Below are 26,438 nucleotides of genomic sequence, written 5' to 3' on the forward strand. Positions count from 1 at the left end.
TCAGTGGTTAGCTTCTTAGGGGCATTACTTAAGGTTAAAGGTCTTGACAAGACGTTTTGACGTTGATACATTTATTTATTTGAACATACTACAGTACATGTGTAAGACATTCTTGTTGATAATCTTGTTTTCTCTGCTGTGCGTCTTTTAGGTAATTTGAGTGATCCAGATGAGCTGCCAGGCCTGGCACATTTCTGTGAACACATGTTGTTTCTGGGCACTCAAAAGGTATAGTATTTCTTGCCAGTTAAATTTTATTTGCCATGATTATATTGCTTTTATTTTCATGTGGGGAATTTCCGAGTTGGCCAAACTCCCAGTGACACTGAAGACTCACAACTTAAGTAACACAAAATAACCACATTTATTGTCCCGAATTCACTCAAGAAAAAACAATTGGTTGATTTTACTGTTGCATACAGTGTACGTGTTCCAGAAACGATTTTTATCGCATGACTCGAAATTTGAGGGATTAAAATAATTCGATAACTTAGCAACAAATCAAAATAAATGTCACAAGTTCAGTTCATTGGCGTGACATAGTCACGCTGTCACAGAACATTCTCCACATTCATCACCGCCTTCAAGAAGGATGGTACTTGTATCATACATACAGAGTCTTGAATTCTTGAAAAAGTCCTGACTGGAAATTGGCAAACCAGTTTTCCAGACCTAGAAAAAGTCTGGAAAATAAAGATACAGGCATTGTGGAACAATGGTAAAAAGTCTGGAGAATTTTTTGTTTTGAAAACTGAAACAAGTGCTTGATTGCTAAGCGAATTTTTTCAGGTAATCAAATCCTATTTAAAATTTCGTCTTTTGCGAAAACATTCAATTGCAGACCGAGAAGTCTCAAACCTCTCTTAAACCAGCATTGCATCGTGGTTACTGTAAGTTCACAGTGCATCATGGGACAAACTATATATACTAAACTTGGGTCTGGAAAAAGTCTGGGAAAAGTCTTTAATTTTGCAACCAAAAATCTGCGCAAACGATGATTATAAATATAAATTTAATTAATATATAATTTATATAAATCATCTCATTTTATTTTGCAGTATCCATCTGAGAATTCGTTCACACAGGTAATGTCGTGGAGGTTCCTTGTCTGCCCAAGGTAATTTTAAAGGCCCACTTTCAAACAGCAGGTTTTTCGAATGTGTGTTTTTGTTATTAATGGGAATTTGCATTACTTACCATAGTGATCTGATTGGATGAATTTCACCTTTGACAGGATTGTCATGTTATATGAAAATAATGTTCCACGGCACCACAATGCCTGTAGCGTGAACCTGGGCCTTTAAACTTACATGTAGTCTAATTTGAAACCTCTTCATCCATGTCTAGATCATGACACCTCATAATTATGACAGACTTTATCATAGGAAACACTCATCTCATCATCAATCTGTATTTCTGGAGATAATAGCATGGCCACTTGTCATTTCTGCTCAAATTATATTCCTATGAGCATGTTCTATGTAGTGAAACACCATGCAAGGAAAGTGATCTTTGGCATCTCTTTGAACCAAGAAAGAATTACATGTATATTAGTTTTGTAGAATTAATTTTCTTAAATTACAAGAACTCATACTTTTTGAATTTTTTCTTGTGAAGGAAATTATGTGTAACTTTTAAATAATTTCTCAGTCATTTGGTTCTTTTCTTATGCCTGTAGTTTTTGAGTGAGAATGGTGGGTCATCTAATGCCTTTACTGGGAGTGAACACACCAACTTTTTCTTTGACATCAAACATGAGTGTTTGCATGAAGCCTTGGATCGGTAAGAAATTTAGAAATAAATTTGTTTTACAAGCTACAACACCTATACGTCAGGGATCGCGTTAACGCAGAAATCGTGCATTTTTACGCAAATAAAATCCAAAAAATGCATCATCGAAATTTTAATGCGTCTCAGGACGCAAGGCACTGACTTAAATAACTCACCCAACTTGCTTTGATTTGTCAGTATATTCTGTTGTTTGTAAAACTGTTGGAGCGATCTGTGCTCATAATTGAAGTTCCAAGAAATGGGGTTTAAAACATCTAAAAAGGTTAAAACTAAATTTTCGACCGCCTTCTGCGGTCTTCTTCAGAGGAATTAGACTGCTCACAGTCCCCTATTTTTCCGTTTGATCGTCGGGATCGAGCACAAACTTTCGCCATCTTTGTTTTTAAAAAGCGAGCGCGAACTGGGGAGAGCGATATAACTATCGAACCCCTCCACTCCCCCCACCCACTCGGTAGTTATATCGCTCTCCCCAGTTCGCGCTCGCTTTTAAAAACAAAGATGGCGAAAGTTTGTGCTCTATCCCGACGATCAAACGGAAAAATAGGGGACTGTGAACAGTCTACAGAGGAATGTACTCTGCAAGTCTCTGTATGCAAATATATAGCAAAAGACGTCACTGTTCGTTGCTCCTAAGGGAGGAAACCAGTGATGCGTAAACCCTTGGGAAGGGTGCTCTTTCATTAACAGAGTTCTTGTCCAGGAATGAATGTAACAGCTTTAGAAAAAGCCTTTGTAGGCCGGTCCTATGCATATGCATTATGCATCAATATTAATTCCAAGTTGGTTACTCTCTTTTTCTCATAATTTAAAACATACTTTTTTTCTCGCAGAAGGTCACCAAGATTTTGGGACCCCCAAAAAATGCTTGGGACCCCAATTTGGCTGAACATTCGGGTCCCAGGACCCAGATTGAAAAATCCTAGTGCCATCCCTGTACGTACATGTTTGCACTTCCTTTTTTGCTATAAATACAATGTACATGTAATGACATCATAGTCATAATTATATGTACTGTATAGCCAGATTTTAGTTATTAAAAATAATAATTAATTTTCTTTTGCTCTATTTGGCAAAATCTTGGATATGCCATTCCTACAGCTGTAGCATTCTGATTGGATTACTTATAACTTAAAGGTGGTTTCAATAAGTACCGACAGCCGATGAAAAGCATTGGCTACTTCTTTCAGAGAATTCATCTTGTGCTTTTTCCCCTAAACTGCAGTAATTAAATACAGATTCTTTCAAACCTAAGATTAAATTTCATTTTGACAATATCAACAGTCAGTTAATGTACATGTACAGGGTGTACTTGTAACTAAAACTAGACATCGACTTCAAATCTTGCTAAAACCCCAGCTTATAATCATTATCAAGGAAATAAAACAGCTGCCTCAAAAGATATGCTGTTTTCATAAGACTTTAAAGTTAAAAAAAGTTGTTTGACTGTGATATTCTTAGCAAACAAGGTTTAATCATAATTATTATTAATTATCAAGGATATAAACATTAATTAAATTAATTTTTGTATGTATGTTAAGGGTTGTGGTTTTAGTGCACGGTTTAAAGTTTTTCAAACCAGTTAAATTTGGAATTTTCCTTCTCTAATAAGAATTATTATTATATTTATTTATTATTCATTATCATAGTCTAAAACAAAGCCTAAGGAAAAATCAAAAGTGAACTAGTTTGAACATTTTGAATCAAATGAAACTACGCTCTTGTGTGAAAATGGCAGTTTGCTTAATTCCTGAGCTTTCAGAAAGAGATTTAATCGTTGGAAATTGTGGAAACAAACTCAGACTCAGTCATCGAATTCTTAACTTCTTACTAACCGAGTGTGAGGGCCGTACTGGGGAATATTGGCCTGAGATCATACAGGTCCGTACAAAAACAACTGAGGGCCAATATTCCCCAGTACGGCTCGAGCTAGCTCGGTTAGTAAGTAGTTTATTATATGGTTTTTTAATAACCTTTTGCTTTGTTTTTGCAAGCCTGTAATCGGCCCGTGGGCATTTACAGGAGAATAATGCCCTAGAATTCAGTCACAATTAGCCAATAAGAGCGTGCGTTATATCGGCTACAAACACAAGCCATAATTATAATGAAAAAGAATAATGAACTCAATTATTGCCATTGGCTTTGGCAAAATAACTGATCTGCTCGCCACTGACAAATCATGATATTTTGCTCAACCTTGTCCAATAATTGTTAATTGTTAATCAGAACAGCCTTAAACTACAGTTACTGTAACTGTTAGTACAACAATCATGTCCAATACATGTATTTGCACTTACGTGTATTTATTAAGTGTCATCTTGATTTTGGAATTTTCTGTAATTATGATTATGATTATCATTATCATTATCATTATTGTACAGCTGTATCCTCTTCCTACAGACTGCAAATTATATTAATTATTTAATTAAAAATAATAAATTATTATTCTGATTTTACATTTTTTCTTGGAATGGTAGGTTTGCACAGTTCTTCCTTTGTCCATTGTTTAATTCAGATGCCACTGACAGGGAAGTTAATGCTGTAGAATCAGGTTAGCCTTTATAGTAAGTTATAGTATAGGAAATCAGATGGTTTTGAGTACAATTTAGAATAGAATAAGCATGGGCACAAGCCCGTAGTGCAAGTGCAATATTATAATTGTAGTTTACAAATTGTACAAGAAAACCATGTGACAATATGAAAAGTAATAACTTATCATAATTACCTATTTCCTTAATCATTGACCTTTCAAAATGCTTGGTTTGTTTTCTCTTTTTGCACTGAATTAATGTTTCTCTTTACTGTTACAGTTGTTAACTACCTAAAACTGCTTTTCTCATAGCCAATCATATTCAGGAGAAATTTCTCGATGTGTATTATTAGGCCAGTAAAAATGATCAACGACCTACGTGTAGTACTCAGCGACACCTGTGACTGGAAGTATTTGCCGCCTGATACGACAGCATCAGAGGTTGTCGCAAAAGCTAAGGTGAAATCAGTGGTGCACATCTTAGTGCTGATAAAGTAGCTGAGTGGTCACAGAACAATAGAGTCCATTTAAATCCAGACAAATGTAAACAACTCAGAAATTATTTCATTTGCAAGAATGAAATAAGTATTTAAACCAGTTTAAGTTGCTGGAAAAGATCTAGAGGTAGTAACAAGTGCAAAGTTAGTAGGTGTAACCTTCTCAAGTGACTTATCATGGAACGAACATATAAAATAATGTTCAGTAATACAGAAAGCATCAAAAAGGCTAGTGTATACAGTATTTTTTGGTTCTATTAAAAAGGGCGAACGTAGCCCATGAAGATCTGAGGCTGTTCTACACTAAAATAAATAAATAAATAAATAAATAAATAAATAAATAAATACCATTTATTTGCCACATTGCAGAATTAACTGAATTGAAGGGCTAAAAATTTTACAATCAATAAATAATTAAACCTACTACTACTATAAAAACAATAAAAATATCTTAACTATTTACATTTATAGATCTACATATTTACTAGCAAATGAAATAAAGGAACCTGAACGCTGAGTCCGGCAACAACTCTCCTATACGCGTAAACAATATTTCTATTGTTGTAGCCGGACCGCAGGTTGTAACTATGACCACTAGTTGCTGTTTTCGGTATGAGGAAGTTAATGGGGTGATCATTTTGAGACATCTTCCAAACATATTTACAGCAGAGCTGAGTCGTCTTTCTTTCAGGCTGCAAAGGTTGGTAATATTAAGAAATTCAGGAATATTGTGCCAGACTTGCACGCCATATTCTAATATACATGTACGGTGTAGGTCTTATTGTTGTCAGGTAAACTTTGAATTCCATCTGTATTAACATCAACTTTTTAAAGAATCCTTAGGGAATACAGGTCTACGCTTCAAAGCTTTTTTTGATATATGTAATCAATATTCTCGCTCCACTTTAAATCATTACTGATAATAATACCGAGTAATTATTTATAAGTTGTTACACCTTCAACTGTGTTGTTTCCTAGGACAATTGGTCTTATAGTAAAATTATCAAATGTTTTGCGCGAAGTTAATTAACATTTCTTTGCACTTTTTAGGATTTAATTTCATATTTTGTTCTATAGAAAACTTGTGAATGTCATTGACAGCTACATTAAATTATTTTAGTAAGCTAATACCATACCATTCCATTTACATGTACATGTTCAAGATCTGTATTGGACTATGCCGTGCCTTTTTTCTATTATTGATATTCGCTACTAAAGTACGTATTAAACACATGAACTGGAACTATACAGAAGAGGGCGTTAGCAATTATGTGTCCCAGTCTTAATTACACCGAAGCACTTACTCACATGGATTTAGTCTCGTTAATAAATGAACATCATCGTAACTTATGTAATGCCCTTTTCAATGACATTGTTAATGGTAAGATTCACAGACTGCATTCTTTACTCCCACCATTACATAAAGCCACCAGGTACACTTAAGATACACAAGAACCTTTGATGAATTAGTTTTTTGTATTTTATCAAATTTCACCATGATAACTATTTATATAATAAATTTCTAGATACGTTATTTTATATTTTGATATTTTTTATTTATTTTGTATTTAATTAATATGCAATTCAGCCTTCTGGCTCTTATGTGTTATTAGTAAAGCATCTATCTATCTATCTATCTATCTATCTATCTATCTATCTGAAATTATTAATAATTATTCTGTCATAATAATATTTATTATACACTCACTTGTACCATAAAAACAACAGAAGAGGTACAGTCCAAGTTAAAGTGAAAACTTCTATTATGTTCCTTTTTTGTCTATTCTTTTTCCATTTCAAACAGAACATTTAAAGAATGTGTTAAATGACTCCTGGAGACTGAATCAACTTGACAAGTCTACAGTTGATCCTTCACATCCATATAGTAGATTTGGAACAGGTGAAGTGCATTGTATCACAATATAATAATAATTAACAAAACTTGGGTAACTAAGTCATGGATATGTCTATGTACAGTATCACTCAAAGTTCAAAGTTCAAACTTTATTCTCACGTCTGGTAGGCCAAGACATTTGAGTTTTGAGATAGTAGAAAATTTGAAGGATTGAGAATCAAGAAGAAGGAGACCAGGAAAATGTAAAAATCTTATAGACTACTAGTCAAACAATAATCAGTCACACTTAATAATATTAATTTTAGCTGTTGGTACATATGTACATGTACCAGTAGAAAATAATGACTGTTACATCAAGGTTATATAGTATGCCATCCTTGGTCCATGAGAAAAATATAATTTTATTTGTAATGAATAATTGAGGTTTTCAAATTCCTACAACGAAGTCTTGAGTGGGGGCTGCAAGACTTATGAGTGATTGTCAACTTACCTTTGAGTGGTACATTGTACTGTACCTCTGAAATGAGGAAATGAAAGGGTTTTTAAGGTGCCTCAAACTGGTTTCAACAATTTGGAGAGGATGTCTTATTAGAAGGATTAACGCAACAACTCTGTTTCACTTAACAGCAATGTTATGACCATGCCAACCACCTACCATATGAAATTTACTTACTGAACAAGATGCACATATTAATGTGATGTAATAAATTACCATGACAACAAAATACATGTAATCATCTGAAAACGCCCTTATCTTTCATGATAAGGGCTTATGTCTCAAAAACGAACTACAGTTAGGTGACTCTCATTTGTTATTGCTGAAATGTGATTAGCGGGTTAAGATGAAAGTCTCTGCAAAGTTTTAAAAAATTCTCTGGAGGGGATTCAGAGCCACCTTAAAATTTTCCAATTGTTAAGGTTGCTATGAATGTGCCCCAGATAATTTTTTTAAACTTTGCAATGGGTTTTATCTTAGTGTGCTTATCACTTTCCAGCAATAAAAAAATGCCTTTACGTTACGTGAAACAGTTGGGTAGATGCAATCTTTCCAAATGGTACAGTTTATTGATAGTACATGTATTAAAACTGGTTTGAGCCTCCTCCACAATTATGTGGGCAACTTAAATTCAAAGGTGCGCTATAAAAGCATTGTGCACAACTTTGCCCCCTCCTTCTGTTTAAACGCAAGACACTAACAATCATCAGTCACACACTAAAGTACCACTCCCCGACCTTTGACCTGTTATGGTGCATCTTTGTGTTTAAGCAGTAATGGCAAACAAGAAGCTACAGTACATGTAGGCTTGAACTAGAGCTTAGCCCTTGTTTATGATCAAGAAATTATGTTGCACTGCACTGTCTTGCCAAATTAAAGGATACTTAATTGTGGTTATATGTTGTGCATTAAGGACTGAGGGGCTAGGCATTTCTGAAATTATGCAATAAATAGAGGATATTACATGGCCCCTTGGCACGAATTTTATCTTTGAGTGCTGAAAGTATCTCTGCATGGGCTTAAAAAATAATATTATTATTGAGGGAGTCCAAGAGTTCAACCAGTCTCAGTTTTTCATAGACTGTAAAATGAAAGATATTGACAATTATTATATTGTATCTTTCTTTCTCTTAAAAGTGGTGTCAGTATGTTATGACCAAGGTTGCTGCCTAACGGTCGCCCGCTCGCCTGGGGCGCCTTATTTGCGAGCGGGTGACCAAATTTCTAACTAAGTAGCCCGAATGGGCGCCTTACTTGATTAATCCTCACTCACATGTAAATATGATTCCAGCTGGAATTAATTAATTCTGGGCTCTTGAAAAAATGACTCGGGCTACTAACTTTTAATGTTGGAAGCCCGAAGGGCTCCTGGACAATTTTCTTAGGCAGCAGCCTTGAATTGACATTAACATTATTTTGCAAAATTTTGTGGAAGCTTTCTGAGAGATTGTAATGCAATACTGCCACTTAAGATCTTTATTTTACACTCTGACTTGTTTCTCCTTTTTTGTGACCATAGGTAACAAACTAACCCTTGAAACCCGGCCAAAGGAGAAAGGTCTCAGTACAAGAGATGAGCTCCTAAAATTTCATAGCTCCTTTTACTCAGCCAATATTATGGCACTTGTGGTTCTTGGCAGAGGTACAAATTTGTCATGCTTTTCAGAATGATGTTATCCAATCATATACTTTCACCAGCATCCAAAATGAGAAAACATTTTTTCAAGGATCTCAGTTTCTTTTCCCTCTACTAGACTCTGTGGATGATCTGACAAATGTGGTCATAAAGCTCTTCTCAGATGCTGAAGACAAACGTGTAACAATTCCTGAGTTTCCCATTCATCCATATGGAGATGAACAAGTACAGGTAGGAATTGTCTGTTAAATTCATTGAGTCTTTTACTGCTTGGAATCCATTGTAATGAATCTTGGCACTGGTTTTAAATACATGTAATTATTTCATTTTGCAGTTTTCTTACATCAACTTAAACTCTTACGTGAAATTCACTTTTTTGTAAATTTGTAATCCTCTGTTTCATGTTTGTTATCAAGCTCCTCTACATTTATCCATTTCAAAGGTTGGTGGGGGGCCTGCAAAAATACCAGGCACAGCAGGGAGGTTCCCATGGCAACCCTTTGAGCAGGATGCAGCGCTGCAAGCGGTTAGCAACCAGCACCATCACACTGAAGGAACTTCAGTAGAGATACTTAACTATCCCGATAATACCAAGTGGCCTGACTCTTATAAGTCCTGGGAAGGGCTGGGCACTAAATTTGCAAAATAAGCGACCAACGCCTTGATCCACAAAGATCAGCAAAGCAAGCAAATGCAAATGTAACAACTAAAGCTCACACACAACCACATGGCAAGGCAAGTCCCTACGGCCACCCTGCAGGTCATAACATTGTTAAAAAGACCGTTTGGCGCATTTACATGAGATTAACTTGCCTAAATTGCATTTAACCACATTTCTCCTTTCCCAAATCAAACATTGCAACAGTCATGTTGAGAGGTCTATCCAAAAATGCACTAAATTAGATGCTTGCCAATCATAAAGTGCTTTTATGCTCTTCCTCCCAAATTCAATGTAATTTGTGTCTAAGAGTACAGTCAGACAATTAGACACAAGTGGAGTAAACATTTCTATAGTTTTATGGATCAGAATACATGTATTATTGATATTAGTTTAATATTTCTGATTGTCTCATTTGAAGGTAGAATTCGTGGTGGTGCCAATAAAAGAAATTAAACATCTGAACATTTCATTTCCAATACCAGATGTTTCAAAACACTACGAAAGTAAGGTAATTAAAGTAATTTTTCTTCATAGAAATTGCAATAATAATACTAAGCAACTAGCCACCGAAGTGGAAGTTCACGACTAGCCACCGACACTGAGGTGAATAGTTGTTTTAGTATACATGTATACTAAAACAGTGAGATAATATAGTGCAAAAAGGTGATTTTAACTCATTTATTACAGTAAAAATAACAACATTTTCGGGCACAAATTGCGCACGAGCTGCTCGGAAGTGAATAGCAAATGATATCCGGAGTTCAAGTAGCCAATCAGCATGCGCGTTCAACGCTATCCACTGTTTTAATATATGCTAATTATTATTATTCTCTTTTAATTTGTAAGTCATAGAATTGTGATATTGAAAGTAGGACAATGACTGCACTATATTCAGTAGGAATTTTTTTTTCTAAATCTTTCTTGCAGCCCTGTGGCTACATATCCCACCTTCTTGGTCATGAGGGAAAGGGGAGCCTCCTATCAGAACTAAAGACAAGAGGTAATTGCCAAAAAGTCTTTCTGTGTGGATGATTTTATGATTCACTGTCTGTAAATTATATAATTTTTTAGAGAATAATTAGGATAGTACATGTACATACACTCTCATTGGTCAGTAGCTGTGTTTAGATGAGAGTATGGAAACACGGCTGCGACATCACACGAATTTTGATTGGTTATGTTTTGTTGGACTCGCGTTTTGATTGGCTGGTAGGAAATATGAGCGTGTATCAAAAAAATCTGTTTCAATCTAGAAGTAAAAAAACCAGCATTTTCCTTCAACTCGGAGGAGTTGGAAGAATTCTCGACAGTTATGCAAACCCTCGACTATGTCTCGGGTTTGCATAACTCCCCCTCATGTTTAGATGAGGCTATGGAAACATGGAAAACGTCCTCTGTTGCTTAAATAATCTAAAAACATGGAGTAGGGATGATGAAGTGGTGAGAGCACTCATATTCCACCAATGTGGCCGGGGGTCGATTCCCAGACTTGTCATCATATGTGGGTTGAGCTTGTTGGTTCTCTGCTCTGAGTGGTTTTTCTCCAGTGAGTTACTTCGGTTTTTCCATCTCCTCAAAAACCAACCTACATGTACGATTTGATATGATTTGATTTACAAGAATGAATTTTAGTTGATTTTCAATTTACAGTATCCCCGGTAAGTGCCTTAACACTTCAGGTCACAGTAAAGGAAAATAAGGTGTCCGCAGAAAAATGAAATTGTAGCGCCGCTTTATTTTTGGTATTAGTGTCAAACCATATATCATATTAAAGCTAATAGATTAAATTATTTGAATAAAGTTTTAGTTATTGGGTATTTAATGTTGCCGTTTAGTTTTGAAGCCTCAAACGACCGAGTCTGCTGCAGAAGCTTTTCCCCCTTCACTTTATTGCGAAAATAACCGCACTTCGTTGCATCGTAGTCAGAGATGAATGTACTCCAATAACATCTGAGGAATTTTTCATATGTTAACAATTGAAGGAAATATCACGCACCAAAGTCGAAACTCTCATCTCGTACTTAATTTGGGCAGAAAAAGTGCCATAAAATCAGTCTCCAAAGACAAACGAAAAATTCCTCTCACGGTATTTGGGAAGTACAATCATCTATTAGAACTGAAAATTTGGAAGCGATGTCTTAAAACCTGTCGGGACAGGAGGTCTGAGAAGTTGTAATTTTGGCGCCAAAATAAACCCCTAGAAAATAGAGCTTGACAATTTCGCGTGCAGTTCACGGTCTGCTGAACAACTCTGCCCCCTACGTGAAAGCCAATTATGCTGAGCCAATCAACGTTCGGGCACGTGCTAAGGTCGCAAATCGCACACCCAATCTTTTCACGTGTGATTGACATGATACCTCAGTCATTTTTCGCGCGCAGATTATGGCGGGAAACAAAGGAAAGTGATTTTAGCGGGTTTCAAATTAATTTTTCAGATTTTTTTTGGGGGAAAATATACTTCACAACCCACCGATTCAAGCAGAAACAAAAACATTGAGCGGGACGCCCAAATTTACCTTTACCAAGACCTTAAATAAATTTCATCGTCTGTAGGTAGGAAAATTTGGAAGCCATCATTTCGAGTTTTTACCTTTCCAGAAAGCAAATCTGACTGATACAATGAATTCAAATAATAATTATTGATGATACAGTACAACCTAATTTTCTTGCTTCAGTCACTCACAGATGCATGAAATTGCACAATGATGTTAAATTGTTGCCTTATTTCTTGTACACGTTCCTTCAACAGGGTGGGTCAATGAACTTGTGGCTGGAGGAATTGGTGGAGCCAAGGGCTTCATGTTTTTCATTTGCAACATGGAACTTACCACGGAAGGCCAAGGTAATCAGTTAAATCTTCAAATCAGTAATGGTTGCTGAACATTGCTTAATTTGGTGCAAGACATACAAGGTTTCTTTTAAAAGTGAAAGTTTTGCCCTTGCTACTTTTTTTATTGGTTATCACATTGACAATGTGATACCTTACACGTAATTGCTGCTAAAAAAAAAAGTCGTTGCTTTTTTTTTCTGAGTCACGAGGGAAGGAAATCAAGGAACTAACTGATAACGAAAAAGTTTTTTTCGTAGTGCAGTCAACCATCTGTATTGATTTTTCAATTCCTTTTAGACCACATCTATGATATAGTAACTTGTGTATTTCAATATCTGGAAATGCTAAGGAGGGAAGAACCACAAGAGTGGGTCTATAGAGAATGTCAGGTACCGTACATACTGTTTAAAATTGTTTGGACTTTTCAATCAATTCATCCATCAGTCAGTGAAACTTTTACCACAATTGCATGTAATCTTGCAAATCTGATTAGCTAATTTGCCATGTCAATAAGAGTCTAGACAACGCTGCTCGCGTCACTTGGGAAATAAACCAATCACATTGCGAGAACGTTTTTAACCACGCTTGCTCTTTTTTTTGTGTCACGGTCTTGGTCATGCTCTGAAATAAACATTTTCTTTGACATTGTATATTCTGGTAAAAAACAAATCGAATGTGGTTCAGCGTGGTGGTGTTTACTCTTATCGACCACGATATTCCTCATCACAGTGGTAAAAACTCACTCAGCTGGGCCTCGTGAGTCCACAACATTTTGACCACTGTGATGACGATTATTGTTGTTGATAAGCTAACAGTACAGAAAATGCTGAACCACATTCGATTTGTTAATTTATTATGGAATCTGTCAATAACAATCATTTACACGGACCAATCAATGCCTATTATTTGATCAGTGCAGTCAATCCTGAATTTGCTGGTAGAATTTGGTCACAGTCTTTTAAGGGGGGGGGGGGGGGGGATGTTACGTGCAGCCCTTTCACCCCGAGGAGGTTACTAGAAGTTTGGACAGAGTATGTGCCGATCTTTCGAGGAAAAGGGTTGAAGAAATGTTTTCCCCACTTCTTGTTTACTTTGTCCAGGTTAAAGACACTTCTCTTCGTGTTAACAATACTGTTCACTTGTTAGGCTCTTTGTGAAGTCAAGTTCCGGTTCAAAGACAAAGAAAACCCAAGATCATATGTCTGTTCCACAGCTCGCTGTTTACATGTGAGTAACTAGTTCTTTGCTTGAAAAGAGCTGCCGGCTTTGGCCATTGACCGATTTCAATCTACCCGATATACAGTACTGTACTTGAAACCCTCATTCCCAGGAAACCGTAATGATGCACGCTACTAGCAGCAAGAAGTGCGAGTTTTCCACTGGCTGAGAAACAAAGAATGACGCTGGCGGGCAGGTTAAAGTGTGCAGTTGGTCTTCAGGTTTTTAATGGCACGTTCAAGGTTATGATTTGTCATTCCAAAGAAATGTAATAATGCGAGGGACCCAGGAGGGGTGTTAGCATAGGTGCTGGGCCACTTTTGTCTGGGATTTGATGAAATGAGATGCACGGTCACTTTCAATTGATGGACATCGCAAAGTGTTCCATTGTGTAATGGAGTTTGATCATCTGTGTGCTAGAGATTTATGAAAGGGCCAGTTTCTAAAGAGACGTACTGTGGTGTGCATCGATGAGGAGAGAAACATGAAAATTTGGTTTAATTAAACGAATTGATAAGAGTTACTTCGAATTTCATAATTCTGCGGAATCTCAATTTCAAGCGCTAGGTGCCAAACTGCGTTTTGGCTTCCATCAATCGAATTTGCAGACGGTCGACTCCGCCTCCGGAAAGGTTCACAGCTCAAATACCATTATGATATCTCTGTAGAGGTTTTTCAGTAAAAAAGATTCGTACACTTTCCATCGGCTTTCCATCGGCGTCGAGTTCGAACGTACGAATGTACTGAGGGACCCAAAGATGCTGATCAGTAGGTTGTGTCACGTATCAGTTGATTTTGGCCTCTAAGGTCTCGGCTCAACTCTTGGCTTGGCGTTGGAAGTTTGATTGACGGAAGCCAAAACGCATTTTTTGACCGTTGGTGGTTGAAGATGAGATTCCGCAGAGTTATGAAAATCGCAGTAACTAACCACCGTAAGAAAGATTTGTGAGGTAATCTTGTGGTCTAAGGAAGGGCCGATGCTTGAAAAGTCAGTTGAAAAGTCAGTTGAACTTTTTGTATTATCCGAGAAACGACTTTTTTTGTTTTTGACAACCTAACAGAAGTCGTCGTCATGACATTATCAATATGGGTGAATATAGTATTGGGGTATTGTTGCAGGGTAAGGGTATTCGTAAGCAGGTTAAGGTGATTCCCTATAAACAGAACTTGCCATAGATTTCCCATGAAACTTTGCACACTGTTGAAGCATGTCAAGGAGATGATAAAAATGTAATTAAAAAGGGGGGTCACCGTGCTCGCTTCCGTGGTACGACGCTGAAGAATACGGCTATTTCAGCCACTTTGACAATAGATGATTTTCACGTGACGTCACAGCGGCCATGTTGGTGTACAGAACAATAAAGGAAAAAGTCTTTTGGGAATTTGACTCTATGATAATGCAAAATGTGAGCCATAATTTGATATTGTTTTGTACACCAACATGACCGTCTCTTCACGTGATTGAAAACCATCTAATGCAGCGCATCCCCAATGTTTGACAAGTTTGGCTCGATTTTATAAAATTATTTGTAATCCATGGTATAACACAGAGCCTGGTGTCACTCTCTAGTTAATTCACGTATGTACCTGAAAAATGTATTTGAATGCCTTTGTGATTATTTAACACTCCAAAATGAATTTAACTTAATTGTGAGTTGTTCAACTCGTAGTGGCTCCTTCCCTACAATTTTATGAAATTGCCAAAAAAAAAAAACTGCCCATAGATTTTTGCTGATTTTTTTACTACCCCATGAAGACAGCGTTCTCAACAAAAAATAATATGAAATAAAAAATGGTGGTCACGGTACTCGTTCTAGAGAAGGGACTAGGGAGCTTAAGCAAGCGCGGTTTTGAGACGCGGACGTTAACCGGATGTGAGCTGTTTTCCCTTTTAACTCCTCTTCTCGCAGCCACATTTACATTACTAAGTATCTTTACTCCATTAGAGATGATTAGTATAAAAATCTGGGAGACACCACTGTCCTGGCTCACGAAATGTTCTTTTCCGGTTGCCGTCCGCGTTTCAAAAACGCGCATGCTTAAGCTCCCTAATTTAAGATCTACGTCGTGGTCGTCAACGAGAACGCCACGAAACAACAATATCATTGGTTAAAAGAGGAAAAAATAATCGTGCTGCACGTGCGACACGCATTTTAGCTCAAATTCGTGCGCTACTCTCCTCAACAACGGCGTGAAATCACCAAATTTGAGGTTTTGACGACAACGCGTGCGTACAAAAATGTGAATCTCGCCGCTCGTACCGCTCGTACCAGTTAATTTTTATGATACTTCGTCCACATTATATGACGTGAACGAGACGAATAATCGCGAAGAACTGACGATAGACTATTGAAAAGTTATAAATTTAAGTGACGTTTTCATTGACGTCGGCGTCGTAGATCTTAAAGTCCCTACTAGCCATTCTTTGACGGTTGAAGCATGGCATCAATGAAAATCCGCCATTTTATCATGCGCGTGCCAGTGACGCGAGAAGTTATGCGCAGTAGGGTTGCGCAATGCAAAACCAGCGAATCACCTTAAGGTCTCGGTAAAGGTAAATTTGGGCGTCTCGCTCAAATTTTTTTGTTTTTTCAAATCTTGAATCGGTGAGCTGTGAAGTATATTTTCCAGAAAAATGCGTGCGTGACATTTCTTTCAATTCCTCACACGGTATTGGAGTGCATTCATCTGTGATTAAGATGCAACAAAGTACGGTTATTTTCGCAATAAAGTGAAGAGGCAGGAGCTTCTGCAGCAGACTCGGTTGTTCTGAGTTTGAGGCCTCAAAACGAAAAGGCAATATTAAATACCAAAAAACTAAAACTTTATTCAAATAATTCAATCTATTAGCTTTAATATAATATATAGTTTGACCCTATACACATTGCATTTCTGGGCCATTATTTTGTGGTTTTGGGTCGAGGACACTTTTATTATGATGTAGCTTTTTGACATTTTCTTATGAGCGTTCATCTCACTTCTATCTTTGTAGACAAGTAAAAATTCCAACTTAATTGTATCGAATTAAACCTTTTTCATATTGTGCTCTTTTTCGTTCAGGCTTTTGCAAATCATTGATAATTGATAGTCTCTGTGCGTCTGTAGGAGTTTGGAATAGAAGATGTTATCCAAGGCCAATTTTTGATGAAGCATTTTAAGCCCGACTTGATTAAGATGATCCTTTCCCATCTAGTACCATCAAAAGTAAGGTAAGACATTCATAGCGAAATTGTTTCTTTCTTGCTACTAATATCAAGAAGTGCGTTTTTTCCTCTAGCCGAGGAAAGATTTAAAGTGGAAATGTTACGTTCTCTCAAACAGCTGGGGAATGGGTCCAGGTGTGAAGGGGGTCTTCAGGGTGGAATTTGTTTCTAACTTGCTACTAACGGCAAGCTGCGGGTGCTTTCCACTAGCCGAGGAGAGATTTTAAAGAAGAAACGGTTTTTTTCTTTCTTGCACATAGCTAGGGGATCGAATTGGGTCAAGTGTGCAGGAGTCTTCAGGCTTCGATTGCTTTTGCCTTCCCTCCCCCCACCCCCTGTTTGAGTCGTGATTTCACTTATTTATTTTTGTATTTCCTCTTGCTGAGGCCGCACGACTTTGCGCGTGAATTAGATGCACCAATAGGGAGCTTAAGCTCGCGCGTTTTTGAGACGCGGAAGGCAACCGGAAGTGGGCTGTTTTCTCTTTTAACTTGTCTTTACACAACCACATTTATATTTCTCAGTATCTTTTCTCCATTAGAGATGATAAGTATAAAAATCTGGGAGACAACGCTGTCTAACACGCGAAATGTTCTCTTCCGGTTGCCGTCCGCGTCTCAAAAACGCGCGTGCTTAAGCTCCCTATTATTATAGGCTGACGTGTCCGTAACCATAACGACATCAATAGGGACCTTTAGATTCTAGGACGAGGACGAGAACGAGTACGAGTTTTGACTGTCCGTTTTTAGCGAAAATACTTAGAAAATTTATAACTCGTGCTATTAATCTTACTCTTTGTTAGCAGTTCAGTTATTCTTATTACTGGTAACTGAGCCTTTTCCAGATTGAAAAATGCCAAAACTGCAACCGTGTTGGTAACTTCTTTTGACACGACAACATTTCTCCAAAACCTCGTGCTAAAATGACGACGGTATCACTTTTTTCCCGCCAAAATGATGCTGGTTTGCGCGCGCTCACTGTTGTTCTATGAGAAAATCTCGTACTCGTAATCGTTCTCGTCCTAGAATCTAAAGCTCTCTAATATCCTTACCTGTGAAAGATAAAAATAGTCTAAAAGTACTGAGTAGCGTGACAAAAATATCACATATTCGGAAAAAGAAAAATCCCAGGTAATCCCAGGTAAGTGAACCACTGAAATAGAGATATGTGGCTGACGTTTCGAGCGCTGGCCCTTCCTCAGAGAAGAGTACAGATCACGACACCGGAAACTTTGTGCCGTTATCTTTGCGATTATTGTGTGGGATCTTAATGTTGCACAATCTTAATGTTGGTTATAAACTCGTGTTGATATGGATATCTCAGTCGTTCGAGTGAGCACATCCCATCAGCATTCTAAGTTTAAATTTTTACATATCTCCCTGCAATGTCATGTGATGTCCTCTCTATATATATTTCTGTGTCCTTAACAGAATAACAGTGAGTGGCAAGGTTTTTGAGGGCAAAACCGATCTTAAGGAGGAGTGGTATGGAACAGAATACTCGGTCAACAAAATCTCTCCAAAATACATAGAGGTGAGTCATTCCTTGTAGGAAAAAGAGGCTACGTGCAGCCTATCCTTAGACCTCTTTTTCCTGTTGAATCGTCATTAACCGACTGGTAGGAAAAGTAGACGGGGAAAAACGAACAAGCACGAAGCGTATATATGCAAAACTGAAGCGATCATGCTTCAAAACTTTTATAAGTGCTAGGAAGTAAATTGTCTGACAAATCTGTTCTCCTTACAGAGTTTATAAGAAACGTCATTTTAAAATACAAAGTTGAAGGCCTGCGATAAAGTGCAAAAAGGTCTCCTCCAACGGCAACAACATAAACAAAATTTAAGGATACCATTGTGAATAAAAAAGGAAAGGAACTTTATTTGAGTGTCTGGTCGTTCTAGCGCTGGAGCACTAATTGGGGACACTAAACTGAATTAAGAATGAACGCAAATCAAGTCAAATTATGGTTTTTTTTAGGAGAGGGGGTACCCGAGTACCCGGAGAAAAACCTCTCGGTGAAGAGTAGAGAACCAACAAACTCAACCCACATATGACGCCGAGTCTGGGAATCGAGCCCGGGCCACATTGGTGGGAGGCGAGTGCTCTCACCACTGCGCCATCCCCAAACAGCGTGTCGTACGTAATCGCTTTTTATCAGAAAGGACGATAGATAATTTAGCACAATTGCGTGACAGAAAGCAGAGTAAAGTTATATTCAATTTCAAATAATAAACAATGAGTGTAATGGAGAGAATATAAGTCGTAACTTTGAACTGCGGATTTGAGACCATTTTCTGAGGGAAAGATATCGTAGTAAATGAAACAACTTAAAGGGGCTGTGCCATAGCAGAGTAGTTTTACTCGCCCTTGCTATGCAATTTGACGCTAACCCAGAAACTTCTTCACAAATCAAAGCTTCGTGACAAAAACCTTCTGTCGAGCACACATAATTGAAATTAGAAACATAACATATAAACTTTGTAAAACTGTTAGGCTGAACAGTTTTTAGAAACCCCTATTGTATTCCATTTTAATCTTCTCAGTTTTTCCCATCCCTGCCACTTTTTGTGGTAGTGCACTATAAGTGCACTACACACTATGTCACCGGGTTGTAAGAGTGTAAAAGTGTAAGAGTGTAAGTCCGTGCTGACAATAGGCCCGCAGCGCGTACATAACCCACAAACGTAAACAGGTCTGTTGGAAGCGTGCTTGAATTTCAACAAAATGAGCCCCAAAATCGGAAAGAATTTGTAACGCTGATGAATAATAAAGCAGCTGCTATTTCCAAAACGATAGAATTACCTGGATAAATAACCTCTCCTAGGAGAGTAAAATTTTGACTTAGCAGAAACAATGGTCAACCTCAAGAGTTGAGCGATTGTTATCTTTGTGTTGAATTCGCACATTTCTTGTCAATCTTTAAAACACTTCAAAGAAAAAAAAAAACAAACTAACAAAAACAAAAACCCAGTTGCTTGCCATCATTTTGACACAGATGTATCTTTTGTCTCGCGAGTAAACATGTAAGGTAACTTGTTCACGGTGCCCGCTGAATTCGATGTCACTTTCGATTTTGCGATGTACTCGTGCAGGCGAAAGTACAATAGAACAATTGAACGTAGCAAAAATCTCCCAAAATTTTTTTCGCTGATGGTAACTTTTCATATTCTTGGTTCAAAATTTAAGTTGTTTTGATGGCGCAAATTTTGTTGCTGATGGCAAACTATTTTATTCTCGATCGACATTTTCTGAAAACTTCCTTCTGCTCTTCCTAAAAACTATGTATCAATATTTATATACTTCTGCATCAATATTTGTTTTGCATAAGGCAGGCTAACAAAATCTTTACCTTGCTTAGTTCGCATTTTTGAGCGTTAAAATAGAATTTTCGGTCCTGTGTTTCTGACGGCAAGTCGTATATTTTGAGACCACCCATCCAAATACTAACCCCGCCTGACTTCAGTGAACTTTTGTCTTAGAAAGCTGCCAGACGCTTGGAGTGCACGCTTAAACTTGTGGTGTAAAAGAAGTTGTAAAGGAACTTGAAAATGATCAACATGTCAGCCACGAGGCCAATGTTTCTCGATTCCCTTTTATCGTTCTTCAATCTTTCTGGGTTTAGTATTTTACTAGTGAACACATCTCTTCTCAGGGGGCTATTTACTTCAGACAGCTACCATGGCGCTGTAATGATATACGGTACCAAGAGACTCTTCTGGAAGACAAAACTCAGCTCATTTGAAAATTAAATCGCTGTGTTACTGCACTATCACACGTACGCAATGCGTACCTGTTTTTTGTATTTGCTGTTTATTAAAGCCTTTCTTCAATATCTTAAGTAGTTGGTGTTACGTCTCACGTGATTTGGTTGCCAGTTTCCCGTCGCTGGATATGGCTAAATTTCTTGACACAGCCCCTTTAAAGTGCCCCTGTGATAAAAAAAAGCACTATTTTTTTAAAGTGCGTTTGCTTAGCATCTGACTGGCAAAATTTTGAGCTTTGATTTTTATCCAAAGGTCGTTTACTTTGATTGTAAGTTTTGGATTTCACGGTCCGCCATTACTCACGTTCCAAACTGACCGATTGGACCTCAGAGGGTTGGATCAAGGAAAAAGTGACGCCAAAGGCTCACCAGCTTAAAATTTCAGCGTGTGAATGCAGCTTCTTATATATGCAAAACGAGAGTTTAAAAGTCTGAAACCCAAAACTCCTGTGCTGCATATTAATTAAGCGGCGTACACACGCATTACATATTTCTTAAACTGGTGAGCCTTTGACGTCATTTTCTCCTCGATCCAGCTCTCTCAAGATCTTAGCGTTAGTAATGGCGGACCATTAAATAGGAAAATTACAGTTAAAATAAACAGGTGTCTTTTTTGAAATCAAGGTTTAAAACTTTGGTCGCTTAGTGTTTAGTTAACATAGTTTTGAAATCCAAAGAAATTTAAGAATTGATTTTTTGGTCACAGGGACACTTTAAACAGTTCGCGAAAAAATGGCCCAAAATCCAGGCTTAAACGGAACTTGAATCCATAACCATGCGACTGCGTTGTAGATTTATTGACTACCAAGCTATGAAGCCATCCATAGTCGACTGCGGTTGCCTGCGACGGTAGGTTGCGTACGTAGCGGACATAGCAGTTGGCTTAATAAAAATTCGGTACGTTTGCGTGCAGCGCGGGTGCACTGTCATGGTTGAAGTCTCGTCCTCGTCTGGATTTTTTTCTCAGGCTTATCTGCAAAGGCTTAACATTCGCTGCTCATTTCAACATCATTGAAAATGTTCTAGGAATGGATGAACGTGTCGCTGAACCCATCTCTGCAACTTCCAGCTGAAAATGAATTCATCCCGACAGATTTTTCAATAAAAGATCGACCATATGATGTGAGTGCTTGTTTAAGTTAAAGAGTGTCTTCAGAATGAGCTCTTACTGTATGCAGCTGATTTTTATGGACTATGAATAACCTAAGCTTAGTATTATATTGGGGCAAGCTGTTTATGAAAACTAGAATAAGTCGTATTTTCCCAGTTATTTGAAATGGGGACCATTACACTGTTAATAAGCAGAATGGACAACTCTCACCAAGATGTCGACTATTACGTAACTTGAAAACCATCTACTGTAGTTAGGGGAGAGAAGTTATAACTATAGACGGTCTCGCGGAAAACGTGTTGAAGTCTCAGGGTCACGAACTTTTGGTATCTGCTATTCTATCTATCTACTAAATTAGATGCAGAATATTGATAGCCTGTGTACAGTCGTCTGCTCCCCTAAAACATGTCACCTGAATGGGAATTTACTAGGCTTTAGACGTGATCCTTATGAATTTTCTTTTGTATTTCCAGTCCTCACCGATACCTGTCCTTATAAAGGTATGTGACAATGTTGCATTTATGTTACCTTTTAGTCAAAGTTTTGAAATTTCCGGAAAGTTTTACACGTTTTTAGACCAAGATTTTGCATCGCGTTAATAGTAAACGGAAAAAAATGGAGAAGTTTACTTAATAAGTAAACAGTTAACGCAACAGGCCTTATTCACGATAGCCGCCATGTTGGTTTTCAAATTGTCATACAAATTAGCCATGTGTTATGCTGGGGGGCAAACATTGGAAAAAAGGCAAATTGTGGAAAATCGGCTCGTCGAAATATTGAAATAACATTGCTAAAAGTACATTTTAGAATTTAGAATTAAGTACCTTTTGTAATAATTTTATATCTTTGATTGCCTTCGACATTTTGACTTTCTACTTCGTTATCTGCTCATTTTTCCCTAACAAAAACATGGAAGTAACTTGTGTAATCATTCCATTTTACTACTTAGGTGCTAAACGTTCCATGAAACAAATCATCTGTGTGGCCAAGATGTTCGTTATAACCTCTCAAACGTGTGTTGTTTGCCCCCTCAGAAGTGCGTAGCGAATTTGCATGATAATAGCAAATCCAACATGGCGGCCATCGTAAATAAGGTCTATTGTCACTTTATAGACATCTGAAACATTCAGTCTCCAACGGGATTGGAACCCATAACTTGTGCGGTGCCACTTATGTCAAGAAATACCCCTAATAGACCAATTTCGAGACATTAAAATTCAGTCCAAAACAAAAGGCATCATCTCGAGGCTCTGGGGGATAAATTCATACAAATCCATTATTTATTCCCCAGAGCCTCGCGATGATTCCTTTTGTTTTGGACTGAATTTTTGGTCTATTGGATGCACGCTGATCTGGTGACGTAATTTGGAGAGCGAAAGACTAATCGAACCGTCTAATAGCTGGTTCCCTCCGAAATTTCCCTCAGGATAGCTGGCGCTCTACGAACGCAGTTTTATCGGGTAAAGCCAATGATTAGAGGCCTCGGGGCCGAGGCGGCCTCGACCTATTCTTAAACTTTCAATCGGTAAGAACTCTGCCTTGCCTGATTCGGACGACTGGGAAGAAAAAATTTTAACGCCGTATCCCACAACAGCGCGCGGCCTTAGGTGTTGTTTCCAAACTCCCTGCAGTATCTCAACAGATCATTCCGTGTCTACCACATTGCCTGTTACTGAATGAACATTCAAGTAGACCCCGAGCTCTAACCTCGCCTCTGCCTTGTTGAATTTGAAAATAAGGCCGCGCGCGGTTGTGGGATACGGCGTTAAAATTTTTCTCCCCAGTCGTCCGAATTACGTCACCAGATCACCTGGAAACCGCTGCATTTATCCTAAGCTAAAATAACGCAAACATTTTACGTAACCTTTTTGTTCGAAATAGGTAACAAAGGCTTGGACGTAAAGGGACACTTCGTGTTGGATCTGCATTTAGTTACGTGCATTTCTGTACATAAGTGACCAAAATAGTCCAAAAAATGCCTTTTCCTGGAGTAGAACATCATCCAGGGCATTGCACCCTCCAAAAACTTTGGGGAGACTGGTTCGATATTGTGAAATTGTGAGTTTGGATTTAAACGTTTATATGCATCTGGATAGCATGGACTCCAGGCTTCATTTACGAAGGGAATGCCAATTTGTAAAGCTATTGAATGCTACGAAGGGAATGCCAATTTGTAAAGCTATTGAATGCGAGGCGTAACCTTATTGTTCAGTGTTATGATATTGGTTTTCGAAAGGTCGTCCACTCTATCCAATCCAGTGAACACGGATGTGTTTTGTTATATTGCTGTACGCGCTCAAAAGAAAACTCGAGCTTACTTTTCTTTGCAGAAAATGAAATGATATTTTCGTAAACAAAAGATCTACCATCTTAGTTAAGAGTATATCGAGTTATTAATTAAGCGATGTGGAACTATAGAGAGTCAATAGGCAAAATGCTTGACTTGCTGTTGCCTTCGCCTCGAGTTTCGTGCGCTGATTTCCCGCATGTGTTAATCTCGATATATGCTTGCCAAAACTAAAATTATAATTTCCCGTTGGTTTGCTGTAAAAATTCACCTCCTTTGCTAATTCTCGCTACTTCCTTGTCTTGTTAAGTGTGGAATGACGTAGCCTCGCCGGTGACATGAAAGAATTTGGACAAGGTTGTTTTCCTTCCACATTCTGTACTGAACATCCAGGTACACTATTCTTAATTTTCACAGGATGGCCCATTGTTAAAGGCCTGGTTCAAGCAGGATGATACATTCAACCTTCCCAAGGCTTGTTTGCTTTTTGAAATTACAAGGTAGCTACTCTTAATAGTTTTACCTTTTCTTTTACGGGCAATGTTACGGCAATCATGCTGCGCCGGTTCAAAACTGGGCATAAACTCTTTGACAACCAACGAGAAGACATTGAATTTGGCATGTTGAGCTGCATCAATCTAACTTAAAAATTGTGACGTTTTGGAAACATCGTGTCCTAACTTTGCCAAATTTCAATCCAGGCTGCCCTTATTTAAACAGAAATCGCGCGAGGGTTATCGGGAAACCATCCCAGATAAGGGGCATAAAAGCGGCGAGTCTGTCAATAGAGCGAGTTTCAATCGTGTGTCGTAAAACCAAAACCAAAGTAGTTACTTTGGCCAATCATAAAGGATACTGGATACAATCCAGTAAACCAATCAAAACTCGAAGTAATTACAAGTAGCCGACACAAAGCGCGGGAAAATGTGCACGCGCAAGCCACGATTGGTTTTGGTTTCATTTCTGATTGGTTGAAAAAATGGCGCAAGAACTTTGAACCAATCACTGAGTGAAGCAGTGCAAAACCAAAGAAATTCGCTAATTACTTTCGACACTCAATTAAAAACTGCGCTAAAAAGCAATTACCCGTGATTAAAAATAAATTGGTACTTAAGGACGGTGCCTACTATTGTTATTGCGCATACAGTCTGCGCATTTCGAGATACTCGGATTTCCTATGGGTGGTGCTTATTAATACAGGGATATTTTTGCGCGGTTTAAAACTATGCGGAGAAAGCAGAACTTAGTAAGTGCTCGTGGTATCCAAGTGATCTTGGGGGTAACCACGCACTTTTCAGAGATAATTAAGCTTCAATTTGGAAAAGAACGCCATTCATTGCGTTGTATTTTAAAGCTTTTTACAAATATTGTTGATTAATTATCTTCGAAAAATGCGTGGTTACAATAACACTCGTTAAGATCTTCTCTTCCCGCATATTCAGTAAACGGCGCAAAAATACCTTTGAATTAGTAGGCACTGTCCTTGATCGGTGACCGTGTATGGCCTAACTTTCTTTGGACAACCGTGCCTAGCATATTTGTTTGTGTAGGCCCCCTAACGATCGATTCAGAATATATTGCCACAGGGAGGACCTTTATGTGCTTTCTCTATCGTTATTCTCTTCTCTACTTAATGCGACACCTCCCACAGCCTCTGCTTTCACTTTGCCCCTATTCGGTTCTCTTGGCTGAAAGGTATCACAAGTTATATGAACCAAATTCACAACTTGTTTTTTTTTTCGTTTTTTTTTTAGTCCCCTAGCTTATGTTGACCCTGGTCACTGCGATATGGCACACTTGTTTGTGGAACTGCTGAAGGATTCATTAAATGAATACGCGTATAATGCTGAGATAGCAGGAGTTGAGTACAAAATAGAAAACACCATGTATGGAATGTGTGTGAGTACTTACTTTTCGGGTCTTAAACAGAACTTCCACTTCGGCGATAAAATGACTAAAGCACAGGGATTGTTTACAGACAATTTTTTTTTGGAATTTTTTCCCAATGAACCCAAGCGTTTTTATCCAAAGTAGATGAAATTTCAGAATCACTAATTTTTGTTTTCAAATTTCGCAGCCGCCGCCATCTTGAATATTTGTTATTTGTTACAATTGCTCTATAGACCACTTTCAAAAATACCATAATATTCTTTTTTTGCCCTCCAAATTTTGCGCAAGCTTTGTTTTTATTTTTTCTTTCCATTGTAAGTCTCAAGAGAAACTGGAAAGAATGCTTACGAAAATTTAGGCGGCAAACAAAGAGTATTGTGGCCTATTTTCCTTTGATAAAAGCTCCTTTTGTCGAAACTGTAAGTCACAATTCTTCAAGATGGCACCGAAAACAAATTCAAGCAAATTTGATTGCAATCATTATGTCCTCCGGTTTAGAATTTTTATTTGTAGGAGTGAAAGTCTCCTTTAAATTCAGATGATTGCTTCTGTCCTACATAAAGGCGCATCAGTGGAAGTGATTTATTGGTCCAATATTGCAATAAATTGACGTCTAAATATTTGCAAAACTATCTTACCTTAGCTTTGAGAGAAAAAAGAAAAATTGATCTTA

The 26,438-nt window shown here is 37.8% G+C and overlaps 1 protein-coding gene and 1 long non-coding RNA gene across 2 annotated transcripts in view; one reads left to right on the forward strand and one right to left on the reverse strand.

Annotated features, from left to right (window-relative positions):
- LOC138043526 (insulin-degrading enzyme-like) overlaps window positions 1-26,438 on the forward strand; it is a 44,436-nt gene that overhangs the window by 2,067 nt on the left and 15,931 nt on the right. Inside the window, exons 2-19 of the mRNA XM_068889851.1 lie at window positions 152-228; window positions 1,059-1,085; window positions 1,679-1,782; window positions 4,266-4,339; window positions 6,620-6,715; window positions 8,686-8,808; window positions 8,921-9,033; window positions 9,882-9,971; window positions 10,391-10,463; window positions 12,213-12,305; window positions 12,591-12,682; window positions 13,440-13,520; window positions 16,617-16,720; window positions 18,145-18,247; window positions 21,504-21,599; window positions 22,062-22,088; window positions 24,293-24,375; window positions 25,630-25,774. Of these exons, the coding sequence (XP_068745952.1) occupies window positions 152-228; window positions 1,059-1,085; window positions 1,679-1,782; window positions 4,266-4,339; window positions 6,620-6,715; window positions 8,686-8,808; window positions 8,921-9,033; window positions 9,882-9,971; window positions 10,391-10,463; window positions 12,213-12,305; window positions 12,591-12,682; window positions 13,440-13,520; window positions 16,617-16,720; window positions 18,145-18,247; window positions 21,504-21,599; window positions 22,062-22,088; window positions 24,293-24,375; window positions 25,630-25,774 (1,601 nt within the window). The remainder of the gene's footprint in view (window positions 1-151; window positions 229-1,058; window positions 1,086-1,678; window positions 1,783-4,265; window positions 4,340-6,619; window positions 6,716-8,685; window positions 8,809-8,920; window positions 9,034-9,881; window positions 9,972-10,390; window positions 10,464-12,212; window positions 12,306-12,590; window positions 12,683-13,439; window positions 13,521-16,616; window positions 16,721-18,144; window positions 18,248-21,503; window positions 21,600-22,061; window positions 22,089-24,292; window positions 24,376-25,629; window positions 25,775-26,438) is intronic.
- LOC138043528 (uncharacterized) lies at window positions 55-9,245 on the reverse strand. Its single transcript, XR_011131278.1, has 2 exons — window positions 9,164-9,245; window positions 55-683 (listed from the first exon to the last, which is right to left on the reverse strand). It is a non-coding gene; the product is annotated as an uncharacterized lncRNA (long non-coding RNA).

This window comes from Montipora capricornis, chromosome 3 (genome assembly GCF_036669925.1).
Source record: "Montipora capricornis isolate CH-2021 chromosome 3, ASM3666992v2, whole genome shotgun sequence".
Lineage (NCBI taxonomy): Eukaryota > Metazoa > Cnidaria > Anthozoa > Scleractinia > Acroporidae > Montipora > Montipora capricornis.